The following is an 18,844-nucleotide window of genomic DNA, read 5'->3' on the forward strand; positions in this document are numbered from 1 at the left end:
TACACCCAACATGGGGCTCAGACTCACAACGCTGAGATCAAGAGTCTCATGCTCTATCAACTGACCAGCCAGGTGCCCCAGTGTGGGAGTGGTTTCTTGCTCTTGCCAGCCTCTGGGTTGACTCACTGTCTTCTGGTTGCTTTGCCATCTTTTCCGTTACTTAGATAATCAGTTCCTGATTCTTTCTGATCAAATCCAGTAGTGGATTCTGTTTCTCTGGTTGGGCCCTGACTGACATAACAATATATAATATACCCTAATCCTTCACAATAAGCATAGAATTTCTGAGATGTGGGGGAAGAAGCCAATATTCATGGAGAACCTTCAAGGCCTTAGGTACTTTAACATATAAAATAGTTCATCTTCATCAGTAATGGATTGGTGCCCACTGGATACTTTATAGGAGAGAAAGCAGAGGATTATAACTCATAACGGTTTGAGATTCATCAACATTGTAGCATATATCAGTACTTCACTCGTTTCCTTGCTGAATAATATTCCATGCTATGTATATACCACATTTTGTTTATCCATGCATCCACTGGTGGATATTTGGCTTACACCTTTTGGCTATTGTGAATAGTGCTGCTCTGAACATGCATGTACATGTATTTATTTAAGTGCCTGTTTTCTGTTCTTTTGGGGATATACGAATTCATTAATGTCTAGCTTGTTTTCTAATTCTACTGTGAATTTTAGGTTACAAATGACAAAATACAGTAATTTCTGTAAAAATATCTTTCTCTTCCTAAAGACTTACTCATATCTATAATCTAGTTTTAGTTTATTCTGCATGTTTTGCTCATATTTCTACCTACTGTATAGATATGTGTGCATGTATATATGTATAAGTATGTATGTACACAAGAGAGAAAGAGAAAGACAGTGTTTCTGTTTTTTTAACATTTAATGTAGCCATTCTGGGACTCAAAGTCCCCAGAACTATTTGCTTGTGTTTCATATTGATCAAAGAGGCCATGCTTCTTTCAAGGTAAGTGCTAATAAAGAAGGATTATTGAGAAATTTGGGCAAACAAATGTAGCTATTTTCAATTGTATGCAAATAAAATTTTATTTCTCTCATTAGGACAAATATAGAGCAGATGAGGGAGGGATCATTGTAATTGTAAAATCACATAAATTATATTATTTATGTGAAAAGAAAATATAATCTAAAATAAATCAAATGCACAAATAAAAAAAAAACCCAGGTGTAATTTTTTTATTTATGAAATGGAACCCTTTGAAAGGAGAGGAATGCTGATAGCAACCTTTCTATGCAATATACTACACTTCTGTTCTTACCTCTTTTATTTTCAGAGTCATACATTGTAATTTAGTTTCATTCCCATTAATATGAGTGGGATTTTGAAACTTAAATTCCTGCACACATCTTTGAAAATGTATAGGTCAAAGTAAACTGTTAAATGCAGAGCTGGTTTTCACTTTTAGTGAAATATTTTGCTTCTCTCACCAAAGATGTCCTAAAAGGCACTTTCATTCTAGTCACAGGAGAAGAATTATGTGTAAGGTTATTCTTTGGAGGTCATCATCTTTAAAACAACATGGATAATAAATCATATTAAAGGAGGGAAAAAAGCATTCTCCCAACCCTAAAGAACACAAAAGTTCAAGATCCATATTGTTTTATAGTAAGTAAAGGACCTTGGACTCTTTCAGTGGACCCTTTCAGCCCAGTGCATTGGATCAGTGATAGAGGCATGCTAAGGTGAATTTTAATTAGGACTAAATTGTGGTATTACTCTTTCATACCCTGAACATCTGTTCCCTTCAGAAATGATGATTTATGCAGGCTATCAGAGCAGACAGCTTGCTACAGCTTATGTCACGGTTAGTGGGAAGCTGGTGGTAGCATTTCAGAAAACCAGCGTCTAAATGGAGACTGGCCAGTGTATATGATATAGGTAAGGGGGGGAGGGGAAGTATGATGTGTCCATTTCTAGTTTTGAAGCCAAATATTGACTTGACTTAAAAAAAATTCTCTTCTAGACCATCTGTTGTTAATGAAGAAAGTAACTTGGACAATGAATGGGCTGATGCTTCCTACTGATGTTAAAAGACAGAAAACCAAGCCTGTTCTTTCTCTTAGAATGAAGGGACTTACTGAGAAGACCTCAGTCCGAATTCTGTTCTTTAAGAATGGCATGGGACAAGATGGGCATGAGATTACAGTGGGAAAGGAAATGATAAAAAAGGTAATGTTGTATGAAATATTAAAATACAAATTAAATTTCAAAATTTTCATGGCTTTTGAAATGTGTTGGTTTCTTTTAGATATCAGTGTCAACTAATAAACTGAAATATTAAGAAGGTATTATAAAGAATGCAAAACTTCAGCTGTTTAGAAGCATGCTTACTCTAGTAACATCATAAATTACCTTAATAAAGCAACAAGATTTCTTTGGCTAACATACAGTTGGCCATTTACCTAGTTAGAAGTTATGCTTACACTTAGAGAACATTCTAGTTGGTAATAAATATTTTGTAAAACATTTAGGTTGAAGCCAATCTGATCTAGTTCAAATCTAAAATGTTCTCCTTTTCATTTTTAAAATTATAAGTCTTAGGGGCACCTGGGTGGCTTACTCAGTTAAGCATCTGCTTTGGGCTTAGGTCATGATCTCAGGGTCCTGGGATGGAACCCCACAGCTGTCTCTCTGCTCAGTGGGGAACCTGCTTCTCCCTCTCTTTCTGGCCCTCCTTAACACTTATATACTCGTTCTCTCTCAAATAAATAAAATCTTATAATTATAATAATAATAATAATAATACCTAGAAGAACCCTTGCTTCTGGAATGAGTAAGTAAAGTGGAAAATAACTAAGATTCCTTTTTAAAAGTATACATATGCATTTTTTTAAAAAGATTTTTATTTATCTGACAGAGAGAGATCATATGTTGGCAGAGAGGCAGGCAGAAAGAGTGGGGAAGGAGGCTCCCTGCTGAACAGAGAGCCCTTGTGGGGCTTGATCCCAGGACCCTGAGATCATGACCTGAGCCAAAGGCAGAGGCCCAACTCACCTAGCCACCCAAGTGCCCAGGCACCCCTCCACATGCATTTTTAAAAGCAAATCTAGATGGGTCTAAGAAATATCATGTAACAATCAAGCAAACTTTAAGAAACAAATTTTGTCATATAAATGCATGTTTTTTAGGGGGTATGTGTATTTCCCAGATCATCTTTGATCTGACAAAAATATGGAGGAACTAATAGGAGTTTGAAGAAAAAGATTTTTTTTTTACAAGACAGGCTAATAATACCAACTAAAATTTATTAAATATATATTAGAGAGACAGTGAAACATAACCAACCTGTCCAGGTTTTAATCCTGGCTTTGTCATTGAATCTATGAGACTTTGGACACTTTACCTTCTCCGAGCCTCCATTTCTTTTTTCTTTCTTTCTTTCTTTCTTTCTTTCTTTCTTTCTTTCTTTCTTTCCTTCTTCTTTCTTTCTTTCTTTTTAAAGATTTTATTTATTTATTTGACTGAGATCACAAGTAGGCAGAGAGGCAGGCAGAGAGAGAGAGTAAGAAGCAGGTTCCCTGCTGAGCAGGAAGCCTGATGCGGGGCCTGATTCCAGGACCCTGAGATCATAACCTGAGCAGAAGGCAGCTGGTTAACCAACTGAGCCACCCAGGTGCCCCATCGAGCCTCCATTTCTTCATCTAAAAAAAGTGGATAATAATAATGCCTACCTCACAGAAATGATAGGAAAATTCAGTATGGTTTTCTGCATGGAGTAACAGCACCCAGAAAGTTCCCAATAAATATATGCTATTCCTATCTTTAGAACTAATAAATATACATCTACTAGAAATTATTTCTTTTACTAAAAGGAGAGATTTGTTATGAAATCGATAGGTATAAATCATTTTGTTATGCCAGAGTATTTTCAAAATGACTGTTGCTTGAAACGGGTGAATAGTGGACTAGGTAGATACTGGGAATTGTTCTTATTGAAATATCTATTTCTTCCTCTTCTTATTTTTTTGGTTACTTTATAACCACAACTGGGTGTTTACTGAAAATCTAAGAAAACAGGTTTTATTTCCTTATTATCTTCAGATTTGGATTATGAGTTAAACAAGGATATTACACACCAGAGTAAATTGTTAAGGCAAGTTGTAACATCTTCCCTGGAGATTTTGAAAACTAGAGAAGAGGGACACATCTCTTGGATTGTTAAAATGCAGTCATTCTTGGAGATAGAACCTAGATTAGATAACCTCTTGAGTTCACTTCAGTTCAATCTTTGTAATTCTATGCCTTGGTGGTAAAATGGGGGTAATAGTCACTTTTAAAGATTACATGTTCTTAGATGAAAGGTTGAGTATAAGTAAAAATGTCACTGCTATTTTGCTCTTTGACTCCAGAGAGATATTTATTTAAAAGTGGATGATCAAGCAATTCTTTAGCTTATTTTTTTTCTCCTTACAATTTGTAAAATTTAAAGAATTTTCGCAATTTATAAAACTTAGGACATGATTCAGTAATACACATATTTGTACAGTTTTGATTAAATATCACTTTGATTAAATAGGCAATATAGTCAATAATAATGTTTTAACTTTGTGTGATGACAGATGGAAACTATACTTATCATGGCGAGCACTGCGTAATATATAGAACTGTCAAATCACTATATTGTACACATGAAACTATATAACGTTGTATTTCCACTATATACCTCAAATAAAAAATACTTAATAAATAAATACCATTTATACAATCAAGGTAAAGATTAGGAAGCAACAGAATCCTGGCCCTGATTATCAATAGAATTTTTTGAAGAGAAAAATAAGTCTACCTAATTATTTTGTAGATAAAATTTACATTTTGAAAGTTTATTAATAATCACAAGATAATGCTGTATTTATAGATTAACTACCGACAGTAATAGGAATAAAAAAGTGGCATTGTCATAGGAGAAACACAAAATATTTCTCGTTTATGATAAAATATTAGGAATGTCAGGGATTAGAAGCTATTTTTAGATTATTATGAAGTAATAAAAAACTGAAATAAACTGTAAAAAACTCTACTATGGTGAAGGCTATTGCAGTGGGACAAAGAGAAAATTATTGAAGATGGTGGTAAAGTAAGTTAGTTAAGGCATAAAAGTCTTCTCTGAGCTCAGATGGAGCCATAGGAAAATGACTATATTTTAATCTTAAGTGCCAAAGCAGAAGGAAATCATTTTTACTTATTTAAAAAGGTTAAGTAATTAAGAAATTTGACATGAGGGCAAAAGTGACATATTTCTTTACTAAACTTGGGATATCCCAACTATGGCCCATCTCTCTGAAACTTGAATTAGATGATTTTAGAATTACTGGGTATGGTTTAATAATAATACAGCACCTGCTACTGTGAGGAATAGGCTAACCATATGTATCCAGGGTTTGAAAAAGATATTAAGGGGTGCCAGGGTGGCTCAGTCATTAAGCATCTGCCTTTGTGTCAGGCCATGATCCTAGTGTACTGGGATCCAGTGCTGCATCAAGCCCCACATCAAGCCCTGCATGGAGCCCTGCATTGGTCTCCCTGCTCAGCAGCAGGCCTGCTTGTCTCTCTTGCACTCCCTCGGCTTGTGTTCCCTCTCTCTCTGTGTCTCTCTCTAACAAATAAATAAATAATCTTAAGGGAAAACAAAAATATTAAGAATAATTTGGGGCACAAGATACAAAGTTAAAGGAAAATGAAAAATATCTGCTCCAGATATTACTTTTTAAGTCTAGCCTAGTGATTGGTGGATAAGTCTTATTTTCCATCAATTATCTCTTAAAGTCATTGTCAAAGAAGTGGCATTAACTGTACCGATTATTTTGTTATCTAGAATATTATCTCCTTTATGAGAAATCTTTTTTTTTCTCAGCACTTAATAGTTATGTCTTATTTATTTGTTTTTTTTTGCATGGTTTTGTATGTGCTATCATAATGGCATGAGATTTCAATGGTGAAGAAGACGAAAAAGATAATGAATGAATGAAACAATGGAAAAAGTACCCTGTCCCCTTGGTCCAGTTTGAACTGATTGTTCTCTTTAACCTATATTCTGGGATTTCCCTGGACTATCAACCTGGAGATTATTTTTTCCTCTCTTTTCTGTTGGATTCCTCTCTCCTACTTCTCTAATGCTCCTCTGTCTTCATTTAGTCTATTAGACACATATTCTTGTTGCTTTCTAAGAAAAAGGACATGGGAGATTAGTTTTTTGAGATCTTGGGAAATCATTCTTTTCTCCAAATATTAAAGGTATTGCTCTATTGCTTCTTGTTTCCAGTATTGCTATTGAGAAGTCTGATACCATACTGATTTCTCATCCTTAAATGCAGGTGACTTGCATTTAATTTTTCCCCTCCAAAAACATTTAGAATTATTTCTTTGTTTCCCAGGGTTCAAAAGTTTGTTTTGTTTTGTTTTTTAAGATTTTATTTATTTGTTTGACAAAGGCAGAGGCTTTAACCCACTGAGCCACCCAGGCACCCCATATATGTTGGATCTTCTTAACTGAACTTTCTTATCTGAGTGATTTCCTTATCTTTACCTTCTAACCTAATGAATATTTTTGTTTCTACTTCCTTTACTCTCTATTTTCTAAGTATTTGGTTTTTGTTTGTTTTGTTTGTTTTGTTTCTGTCTTTCATGTTTCAGAGTTTTCTTAAAGATGGGTTAATCTTCCATTAGTATTTAAGTGAAGAGCTCAACACCAACTGAAAAGCTCTTGAGCATAAGAATGTCTTACTGAGAGCATCTGGGTGGCTCAGTGGGTTGAGCCTCTGCCTTTGGCTCAGGTCATGATCTCGGGGTCCTGGGGTCCTGGGATCAAGTTCCACATCAGTCTCTCTTCTCAGCAGGGAGTCTGCTCCCTCCACCCCCGCCTGCCTCTCTGGCTACTTGTGATCTCTCTCTGTCAAATAAATAAATAAAATCTTTAAAAAAAAAAAAAAAAGAATGTCTTACTGAGACATGGGTTGCATTGGAAGAGTTTTGACTAGGATTTTTCTTTACGGTGGGGGAGTGGCTAATTCTCAGTGTTTGTCTTTACTCTGGGACTAATCAGTTTCTCCAGCAAAAATCTGCCAGTTTGAGCAATCTCATAGCCAAGTGAAAAAGGGGACTGAGAGCTGTACTTTCAGCATGTAGATTTTCATTTAATGTCCCTCTTTTCAGTAAGCTGCCTTCTTTCTCAGGGGTGCCTCTGATTTCAGGGTTCCTGTGGTTTAGCTTCTCCAGACACCAAAACTCCTGTCTTCTCTTCTGTTGGCAAAAGTATAGTTAACTGAATGCTTGGTGTTCAAGGAGGGTTTGGGGACTTAACTGCATTTTATTATAATAGTCAACTTATTTTCAGCCTATTTTTTAGAGTTATCTGATGGCTCCAATTTATGAGAACCTTTCTGGGGTTTTGCAGTACAAAGCAAGTTTACTTCTGCTAGCTTCAGTTTTGAAGTCTGTGGTCTGCTAAATAAATCATTTACTACGTATTTTTCCTCTAGCTCCCAGAATTTTTGTTACTGGAGTTTCCTTTCTGATTCTCTCCCTTTCTTTTTTAATTCTTTTATTTTTATTTTTTTTCATTCTTTTATTTAACATCGATAAAGCTGATTTTTTTTAGGCGAAAAGATAATTCTAATATCTACTTCCTAGCCCAGTGGATAGTTTTGCCCAGTATGTTGGGGTTTGTACATCTGATTTGGAAAACAAAGTTTCAATCTACTTGAGTGAAAACAGAATACTTTTTTCTGTCATCTCTCCAGACATAAGATACTTATTGCAGATAAAGGGTCTTCAGTGTTTCTTCAAGTATGGTCCACAGAACATCTGCATCAAAATCATCTAGACTATACGTTAAAATTTCAAACTGTTGGCCCTCATTCCAAGCCTATTGAATTAAGAACATCCTGAGCGCGTGGCCTGAGAATCTGAACTTCAACAAATGTGTCCAGATGATTCCTAGACTCACTAAGTTTGAGAACTCCTGTTCTGGTATTCTAAATCTTCAAATTTACTAATTAATTAATGGAAATCTTCATAGATTCCTCGTTTGTTTTCCTATACTTGTGTTGTGGTTCATGAGAAAGAAATAAGTTATATGACATAGAAAGCAGGTTATGGGAAATTAGATTACTAGTTGCTAGCTTAGAACTGATGCAGGGAGTTAAATCAGGAAGAGAAAAAATTCTACAGGTTAGCAGAAGGTAGTCCATGTGGCAACTCTAACTTAGCAGAAATAAATATTCCCTTACTATTTATACGTAAACATATTTCATTATAGTGACTTTTCCCTGTTACTTCTAAAAAACAACATGAAGATTGAGAGAATATCTTATATGTGCCGGTCAAGGTATAAATAAATCAAGGGCACCCTTAAATCAAAAGAAAATCCAGACTTTTATGATGCTCACATTTGTTAATCGGGAAAATGACTCAGTAAGCCTAAACATAAAAAGCCTTCAAGAAGATATTTAAGTTTAAAATGTATAAGTCAATTGAAAAAAATACAACATAATAACATTATTATGGAATGTTCACACACAGATCAGTAACTATAACAGATTTTTCCAATAGTGTGGGAATTTAGAGAATAGAAAGGAATTTAGAGAATATTTTAAGAGATTCAAAAGTGAGCACCTGGAGTAACAAAATTTGATTAAGGATGCTCACCATGGATTCCGACAGGGGAGGTCATGCATAATTAGTATGTTAGAAGTTCTTTAAAGAGCTTTTTATGGTAGATGAGGAAAAACCCATTGATAAAATATTAAAACTACTATAAACTAATATATAAAATAATAAAACTATTATTGTTTTAAAAATTAGTCTAGTGTACAGACTAGGGATTAATATAATATTTTAAGATATGAAAGCTGATTTTTTTTAAAATACAGAATTTGATACTGGAGTTTATTTTCAAGAGGCCAAGTGTCTTCTATTTTCAACTTCAATGTTATACAATTGGATTTTTTTTTTTTAAAGATTTTATTTATTTATTTGACAGGCAGAGATCCCAAGTAGGCAGAGTGGCAGGCAGAGAGAGGGAAACAGGCTCCCTGCTGAGGAGAGAGCCCGATGCGGGTTTCGATCCCAGGACCCCGGGATCATGACCCGAGCCGAAGGCAGAGTCTTAACCCACTGAGCCACCCAGGCGCCCCTGGATTATTTTTGAATCTTATAAATAATTATTTGGTAATCAGAATTTATTTTCTTAAATAAAATCCTAAGTGTGGGGGGCAGGAATGTGAATTTCATCAGCTGAAATAAAAGCAAATGAGAATTTACAGTTTGCAGATTTATTTACTTTACAATAAATACTTAACAACAGATAATCCTTAATATTAAGATCACAGATTTTATGAGATAATCTAATTAACCAACTCAGAAAACTGAAACTTAGGGAAGTTAGCTGCTCTATCCAAAATGGATCAGTTGGAATGGCTAGGACAAGAACCCATTTTCCTAGTTCAGATTTTCTCCATTATAGGAAAGTGCCACAAGTTAGTTTTTTATGACATTTTTTAAAAAAGATTTTATTTATTTATTTGACAGAGAGAGATCACAAGTAGGCAGAGAGGCAGGCATAGAGAGAAAGAGGGAAGCAGGCTCCCTGCTGAGCAGAGAACCCAATGCAAGACTCGATCCCAGAACCCCGAGATCATGACCTGAGCCGAAGGCTCAGCCCACTGAGCCACCCAGGCACCCAGTTTTTTATGACATTTTAAATCTTACGTTTCCTCCTTAAAAATGAGTTAACCATGAAAAAATGTGCAATATCTGTTCACAGTCATAACAGAATAACTAGTATCAGAGTAGCCATCCTATTTTATTTATTTATTTTTTTTAAAAGATTTATTTATTTATTTATTTGACAGACAGAGATTACAAGTAGGCAGAGAGGCTGGTAGAGAGAGAGAGGAGGAAGCAGTCTCCCTGCTGAGCAGAGTGCCAGTAGATCCCAGGACTCTGGGATCATGACCTGAGTGGAAGGCAGAGGCTTAACCCACTGAGCCACCAAGGCACCCCTAGCCATCCCATTTTAAACAACTGGGATTGGACAAAATATACAAAACAATGATTTTTAGATATTGCATCATGAGAAGTCAAGCTTGAGAGAGGAAAAGTTGAAGCGAGTCCTACAATGTACCCCATCTTTATACATAAAACTGTGGTATAAGGAGGGAAAATCCAAGAGAAGCACAGTGGTCTCTACAAGCTGAGGAGAAAGACATCAAAGTAGTGGGAGGTGGAAATGTTGGAATTTTCCATGAAATGCCATAAATTAAGGAACTACTTAGATAAGACTTCCTAAAAGTTGCTTGGTGGTCCCCTTATATCTTTGGCTAAATATTAAGTTGTTCATGCACGAGGTAAACTCCATGAGGCTTGGTAGAAACAACTAACTACCAGGGAAAAAACAACTAATGGAGATGTGAAAAGGAAATAAGGGTAGGAATACATTTGGGTTTGACGTGTCATAGGAGAGAGATTTTATTAAACATGTGGGAAATTCACAAAGATTCCCAAAAAGGTAATCATTGTCCAGGAGAAAAGTCAGTTCAATAGAAACAGAGCCCCCATATAGACTTAACAGTAAAAGACACTTAAAAAAATTTTTTTTTGTATTTATTTGAGAAAGAGAATATGCACAAGCAGGGGGAAGGGACAGAGGGAAAGGGAGAAGCAGACTCTCATCTCAGCTTAGCAAGGAGCCTGATGTGGAGCTCCATCCCAGGACCCTCGGATCATGACCTCAGCTGAAGGCAGACACTTAACTCACAGAGCCACCCAGGTACCCTAGTAAAAGATAAAGACAATGTGTGAAAGACATTTCGAAAGCTATTGTAAATATGTGAAGGAATTAAAAAAAAAACATGAATATTATATGAAAAGAAATGGAAACTAAAAATAGAACCAATGGAAGTTCTAGACCTGAAAAATACAATATCTTTTTTTTAAGAGAACATTTTTTAATGAAAACTATATTTTTCAAGACAAAAACAATTTCTTGAGAAAATACTTTTTAAAATTTGTGCAAATCTATTTTATGCTTATCTTATTAGAAGATTCTACATTTAGTCTGCTTTGGTATTTTGATTTAATTTTTTTTCATTTTTTAATTAACATATAATGTATTACTAGCCCCAGGGGTACAGGTCTGTGAATCTCCAGGTATACACTTCACAGCACTCACCAGAGTACATACCTTCTCCCATGTCCATAACCCAATCACCTTCTCCCTACACCCTCCCCCTAGCAACCCTCAGTTTGTTTTGTGAGATTAAGAGTCTTCTTATGGTTTGTCTCCCTCCCGATCCCATCTTGTTTCATTTATTCCTTTCCTACCCCCCAAACCCCCCATGTTGCCTCTCAACTTCCTCATATCAGGGAGATCATATGATAATTGTCTTTCTCTGATTGATTTATTTCACTAAGCATAATACACTCTAGTTCCATCCATGTCATCGCAAATGGCAAGATTTCATTTCTTTTGATGGCTACATAGTATTCCATTGTATAAAAATACAATATCTTAAAAGGAAAAAAATAATCCATCAAATGGGTTTAACAGCAGATTAGACATTAGAGAACAAAAGATCAGTGAACTTTAAGACAGGGCAATAAAAGCTATCCAAACTGAAGTAGAGAAGAAAAAGGAAAAGACTGAAAAAAGATGTCCTTTGAAGAATCAGTATCATTTCTGTGCCCTACACCAGCCAAAGTCTTTAAAGCCTTCCCATGCTGTGTAGTTTGCATACACCTATCCCAGTGAAGGGGAAGAAGTGTTGCAAGAAGATCCATTCTGTACTTTGCTGAGAAGGACAAAGGGCCTTCCATGAAGGACAAAATTTACAGAATGGGTGTGTGGGAGAAAAAAAAATACTGTAGATTTTCAAAGTGCATCTGCACAACCCACAGTCTTCTCCCCAGCAGTGTTAACTCTGCCATTTTACAGTGTAGTGTGTGTGTAGATTTGGGCTATTACTGGCATATTATTTGGGAGTGGGAGGATGGAGGTGGGAAGGACCAGAGATGGGTAGGATCATTTTTGTTAAGTTTGGAGCCTGATTGGAGAAATGGTGAAGCAATGAAAAGAATAAACTAATGGTGTGTCCAGAATATTTTATCTTTTCCAAAAAAGCCATTGGCAACCTAAATGAAGGCTGCGAGAGGCTATTTAAAAACTGTGAATGCCTGAAACTTATAAGCCCAGGTGTTCCCTGCCTGAGCTTAATGCTGTTCCCAATAAAAAACTAGTCCAGTTAATAAGTTACCAAAGTTGCCATGTTGGGGATGGAAACTGTTCGAAGTGGGAAAATCTTATTGGAGCATATACATGGGCAGGTGGTTCTGCCTACCCTAAGAGCAGGCAGCAAGGGCCCCTGGTCTTAGGGTAGAAAACTCCTGAAGTCTGTTATTTGAACTTTGAACTCTGAAATCATTCTTGATGGCCAGATTTAGTCACTAACAGTACAAGTTCACTAAATCACTTCAAGATTTGAATAATTTCAAAAGTCCTGGTCTCATACTGGAGCAGTGGTTCACTTTAAAATATAAAGCAAAACAATTTTTTTTTAAATCCTCAGAATTAACTAATACCCAAAATGCTGCCTTGAATCATGATATCCATCAGTGCTTGACATCATCTAGGTCTGCATCTAGAACTCCATTGCAAAATCTTTTTAGGCACATGTTAGGTTTCTGTGAAAACTTGGTTTAAATATAAACTTAATACTACATTGTTATTTTTTGACTTAATGAAACTATAGAATTATAATGCTTAAGAAAAACAAAATACAAATTGTGCTATATCCATACCAAGGAATACTCTTCAGCAATAAAAAGGAACAAATATTGTGGTAAATGAAAGAAGCTAGATACAAAACAGTACTCACTATATGATTCCATTTATGTGAAATTGTCTAACAGATAACACTTCTCTAGTGAACACTGATCTAGGAATCAGTGGTTTCCTGGGGCCAAGTGTATTGAATAGTGATTGGGAAAGAACATGAGAAATTTTAGAGAGTAAAGGAAATATTCCATATCTTGATCGTGGTGGTGGTGGTTACACAGACACATTTTTTTCTTTTTTTAAAGATTTTTTTTTTTACTTATTTGACAGAGTGAGAGAGCACAAGCAGGGGAAGAGGAAGAGGGAGAAGCAGGCTCCCCGCTGAGGAGGGAACCTGACACAGGTTTTGATCCCAGAGATCCTGGGATCATGACCTGAGCTGAAGGCAGATGCTTCACCGACTGAGCCACCCAGGTGCCTCAGATACATTTTTTTCTATCTGCATTAAACTGTACACTTAAAATAGGTACAGCTTATTTCATGTAAATTGTACATTAAAATAATAGTCTTAAAAAGGAAATAATAGGGCACCTGGGTGGCTCAGTGGGTTAAGCCTCTGCCTTCGGCTCAGGTCATGATCTCAGGGTCCTGGGATTGAGTTCTGCATCAGGGAGCCTGCTTCCTCCTCTCTTTGCCTGCCTCTCTGCCTACTTGTGATCTCTCTCTGTCAAATAAATAAATACAAATCTTTAAAAAAATAATTTTTTTTAAAAAAGGAAATAATAGTATGTTTGGCATTATTAACATTTTAAAGTAATCTGGGCTATTTATTTTAAGAAGAGATCAATTAAGTATAGAATATCTCAAGAGTATATTTTAATAGATTACTTGGAAAATTTCCTCTGGTTATCTACTTCCCATTCACATTTTAATAATAAAATACCAGAACACCTACATTTCAAATTCACCAGAAATAATTGCTTTTACAAATCATAGTGATGTTCATTATTAGTAAGAGCAAATAACTAGATTTGGCATGCATTCTTTCATCCAGTTTTATGAGAAAAAGACAAATAACTGGCCAATAAATTTATTTCCAGGATTTATTCAGAAAAATACCTTTAAGTTATTTAATAAGATGGGTACAAATTCATCCCAATCTCCTGGCATCTTCAGGTTGAAATAATGGTCATAATTTTTATTGTAAGTCATTATAAAATATTGGTCTTAGCAGAGAGTTATGCTTAATACATTTTATTACAGTTTAATTCTTTGAAGATTCACAATGTATTTGACAGTCTTTCAGTTAGCAAAAAAACTATAACAACAGATTCCCTTTCTCAAAGTATTCATGATGAATTGTATTCTCTTCTACTAAACAAGTACAATTAATTGCCAAAGGTGAAATATTTTTAGTAATCCAATGAATTTCATAATTATCCATTAATTTTCACTATTTTCAGCTTGCTAAATTTCTTTTAAAATTCTTCTCTGGGTTTTTAATTATTTTCTTCTTAGGTTTATATAGTGAATACTGTTGTAATATATTTGCTGTACAAATACCCATTGAGTTAGTTGAAACAGTGTTCCTCATTTGAGGAAGCTGGGCCAAAAAACATCTTTTTTCTATTAGTAGGATGATAGCTGCTAATAACAGAATCCTGATTTAAACAGACTTAAGCAAAAAGGAAGCAAGAAATCCAGGAGTAGGATAGTTTTAAGCCTCCAGTTAGATTTTATTTATTTTTTTTTTTTTGAGTTTTATTTAAGTAATCTCTACATCCAACAAGGGACTTGAACTCATGACCCTAAGATCAAGAGTCTCATGCTGTCCCAACTAAGCCAGCCAGGTACCCTCCAGTGACGTTATTTTTAATTTTCTGGATTTTATGCTCCTTCATATGTTGGTAACAGGCCAGGTACACAGCCTGGTACAATTTTAACCAGTGGCAGAAAGACTATCTATTCCTTATGAATGATGAAGCCTTTTCCAGAAGCCTTTTCTCATGTCTCATTGGCAGAACTAGATTGTGCCTACTCCCAAACTGACAGGAAGCATAGGACCACCATGATTGACCTAGATCAATCAAGGTAACTATAGCTTACCTCAAGTCCAAAGCTGTAAAAGTGAACCTCTAAACAAAATCAGGACAGCAAGGATGAGGCAAAAAATGAATATTGGGTAGGCCACTAAGAGAATTACTATGAATGTAAGGAGATTTTCTTATTTTCTTTCCTAAGGTCAGTGTAAGGTTTGGGCAGTATCAAGGGACCATGGAGTTTGGTTAACTATGAATAATACTAATGCTGTTGTCATTTTTGTGATTTTTTAAAATATTTAAAATTGTAAAAATTATTCTTAGCTCTTAGGCCATACAGAAACAAGCTGTGGCCAGAATTAGCCCACGATGTGTAGGCTGCTGACCCTTGCCACAGAAGACCTTTTGAAAACGGTTTACGGGAAAGTATAAATCAGGGCTTATACTTCTGAATGTAAACATATAAAAACATGTCTTTGAGGAGAAGGGCCTTGTTGGAGCTAATGGCTTGTCGATTGGCTCACTTGGCCATGGGTGATACTGAGCTCTCTCACTTGGACTGGGGTAAGGACATTCCAAACCCAGAGGCTCTAGACTGTGTAACCATACCACCTCCATGGTAACCATTCCAGAAACTGCAAACTTTGCACCAGATATGCCAATGGTTAGAGGTAACTCCCAGAACTATTAACAGATTAAACAAAAAAGAGTTTGTAGAAAATCTCTTCCCAGCTGCGTGTCAAAAAGTCTGGTTTTACAGCATGATGGCTTTAAATTTCAGTATCAGAAGGAATGTGAATTTGTAACAAAATGTGAATTTGTAAAAATAATATTTTAGCAAGTTTAACAGGTACAGATGAGTGGAAATGGTATTTTAATTAACCTTAATATTACAGCAAGATGACACTGTTAAATAATTGTGAATTATAAGAATGACCTGACAAGTAGTGGCTTCATTTCAGGGCTTTTGACAGAAATTTGTACTGATACTAATTCATACCACTGATAATTTACTCTGAGAAAATGATTCCTGAAGGTTGGCACTGCTTAAACGCTCTAAGGATCTTTTATCCTGAAAGTAGGAGAGAATGACAGTGTTGCTGGTGCATTATTAATTTCTAGTATCTGATTTTCTAATCCTGGCTTTTAAACTCATTTAACTCTTAAAATTTGGCTTGCACAAACATTTTTACTGATATTTTGGCACAATGAAAAGAGGGATCTTAGAGTTAGAAAGCTGTGTAATTTTACTTGACTGATTTTTTTTAAAACACTAAGACAGCACTATTTGAAATAATTTTTTAAATCATTGAAATTTTAGTTGAAATAAATGGGACCATCTTTAAATAGCTCTCATTTAGTTTAGTTTAATTGGGAAATTATAACTTTGGAGAAGGATATTTAGATATTTGAATGTTCACTAGTAACTAGAGAATATAATTTGTTCCAGAGGTCTTCACTGAACTTTTAAGAAATAGATTTTTAATATTAAGAAATCGAGCACTAAACATAAAGAACAGAAAGAGCAAGAACATGGGGAACCAAAGGAGGAGGCTCTATGGGACCAAACATAGATTCTTAATAGTGATGAGAGAGACTGGCTAAGGAAGAACATGTACTGAATTGTCTCCTGTTAATATTTCTGACAAAGAGGGTGGTTGGTGGTGGTGGTAAAAGGATAATCCCTGGAGACAAAGTCACATGGAATAAAGCGACCAATAGGAGAATTTTGCTACTCAGAGGTGAACTGTGTCAGTAAACTATCTTTAAAAACACAAGGGTGGGTCCCATGCCCATGTCAGGAAGTACGTTTCATTCCCCTTTCTGTCTAAAGTCACAGACAAAATTCCAATTTCTTCTGATAACTTCTCTCTTCTATTTTGAATATTGCTGTACAAGCATTTTTAGTAAAGATTCCAGCCCATGGATAGGAATCCAAGGTGAGTTTATATGTAGTAATCTCTAAAGAAATTAACCCAAAAGAGTGAGAGGGAAGGCGGGAAGAGTGACATTTGGAGTCACCAGCGTTATAACCTTTTTTTATTGAGTGGCAAGGACCAGTCCCAGCCATGGGTCTATTCCAGCTTAGGTATTCCAAGGAAGAATTGTATCTGACTTGTGAGAACACATGCTGTTGGTCAGGAACTGAACTCCTGCACTGATACCCTCCAAATAGGCAGATTGGAGGTCATAGATTTGCTCCACATGACAGAGTTTATAATCACTTGTGAAATACATTGCAAGAACATTGTTATTTAGGTAAAGCACTCATATTGTGAATATTTTCATCATCAGTTAGAGGGTCTGGGATTATTCTTGTAACTTCAGTCTTACTCATAAACAGATATGCCTTCCTGATTTTGAGAAAAAGGGTAGCAATACATTTCTGAAAAATTGCCCCAAATTGGATTGCAGCTAGCATGCAAGAAACACACACAATTCTGTGAATGCCTATGGGACTTGGTGGCTCATGAGAACATTATTGGTCATGTGTGGGGTAGAATGAAGGCTGAGAACCTCCGACATAATCCAGTAAAGGCCAATTTGTCAAATTAAGTTAGTCAATTAGATATTTGCCTTTTAAATGCAACACACATCACTTGATACAGCAATTAGATAAAGCAAATTAGTCACAATGTTTGAAAGTTGTTCTCCAGACTGAAAGGAAAGTACAAGTTTGTCTTTATATACACATGAAGCTCTTTAAATATCTTTGTTGTCACAAAGAAAATGAGTTGGTTGGGCTAGGACTAGGATTACAGTTTTCAATTTTAAAGTAGGGATAGGGGCATCTGGGTGGCTCCTCAGGTGGTTAAACATCAGACTCTTGATTTTGGCTCAGGTCATGATCTCAGGGTCATGGATCCAGCCCAGAGTTGGCCTTACCCCTCTCTGTTCTGCTTGAGATTCTCACTCTTGCCCTCTACCCCTCCCCCCACTCAGGCTCACATGCACTCCCTCTCTCTCCGTTTCTCTCTAAAAATAAGTAAATAAATCTTTTTTTTTTTAAGATTTTATTTATTTGTCAGAGAGAGAGAGGAGCAAGAGTGAGCACAAGCAGACAGAGTGGTAGGCAGAGGCAGAGGGAGAAGCAGGCTCCCTGCTGAGCAAAGAGCCCTATGCGGGACTCGATCCCAGGACACTGGGATTATGACCTGAGCCGAAGGCAGCCACTTAACCAGCTGAGCCACCCAGGCATCCCAGTAAATAAATCTTTAAGGTAAGGATAAAATTGAGCGGAACTGGAGGCAGGGTGTTAACAGCAATGAAAAGATATTCTTTTTATTTTGTAATCATGTAATCCACGTTATCTTTCAATAGTTTTAGGTTACACAAAAGCAGTAGTACATTATAGCCATTAATAGTGAAAACAGAAGACAAAGTATTTTCAATTTGGATTTAGAATGTATTATATACTTTTAAAAAAAGATTTAAGTTAATTATTGTATTTTATTTTTTAAGTCAGCTCCATGCCCAGCATGGAGCCCAAAGTGGGGCTTGAACTTAAAACCCTGAGATCAAGACCCGGGGCTAAGACCAAGAGTTGGACACTTAACTGACTGAGCCATCCCAGTGCTATTATTAAGTATTCTCTAAACCCAATGTGGGGCTTGAACTCACAATTCCAAGATCAAGAGTTGCATGTCCTACCAACTAAGTCACCCAAGCACCCTTATTATATACTTAGAAATGGATATAGTGATTCATGTTTGGGGAGTCACTTTCAAAAATCTAATAAAACTTGCATGAGGTTACCTGATACTCTCCAGCACACTTTGTTACTTTAATTTTTCTCATGCTGTGAGTAGAACTTTCCCTCTAACTGATGCATGTTTAAGTCTTCACTGATGTTGAAAAGGTCATTGTTACAAGGGCTATAACAAGACAGATCAAAATATTAAAATATTCGAGAAAACAGGGGCACCTGGTTGAACATCTGACCCTTGATTTCAGCTGGGGTTCTGATCTCAGGGTTGTGGGATCAAGCCC

General features: G+C 35.9%; 1 protein-coding gene across 12 annotated transcripts in view; it reads left to right on the forward strand.

Moving 5' to 3' along the window:
* Positions 1–18,844, forward strand: part of DCDC1 (doublecortin domain containing 1) — a 437,850-nt gene that overhangs the window by 55,678 nt on the left and 363,328 nt on the right. For all 12 annotated transcript variants that reach the window (XM_045066083.1, XM_045066081.1, XM_045066085.1 and 9 more), the window contains one exon: positions 2,010–2,215. In XM_045066083.1, the coding sequence (XP_044922018.1) occupies positions 2,010–2,215 (206 nt within the window). The remainder of the gene's footprint in view (positions 1–2,009; positions 2,216–18,844) is intronic.

This window comes from Mustela putorius, unplaced genomic scaffold, assembly GCF_011764305.1.
Source record: "Mustela putorius furo isolate JIRA1106 unplaced genomic scaffold, ASM1176430v1.1 tig00003859_pilon_pilon_pilon, whole genome shotgun sequence".
Lineage (NCBI taxonomy): Eukaryota > Metazoa > Chordata > Mammalia > Carnivora > Mustelidae > Mustela > Mustela putorius.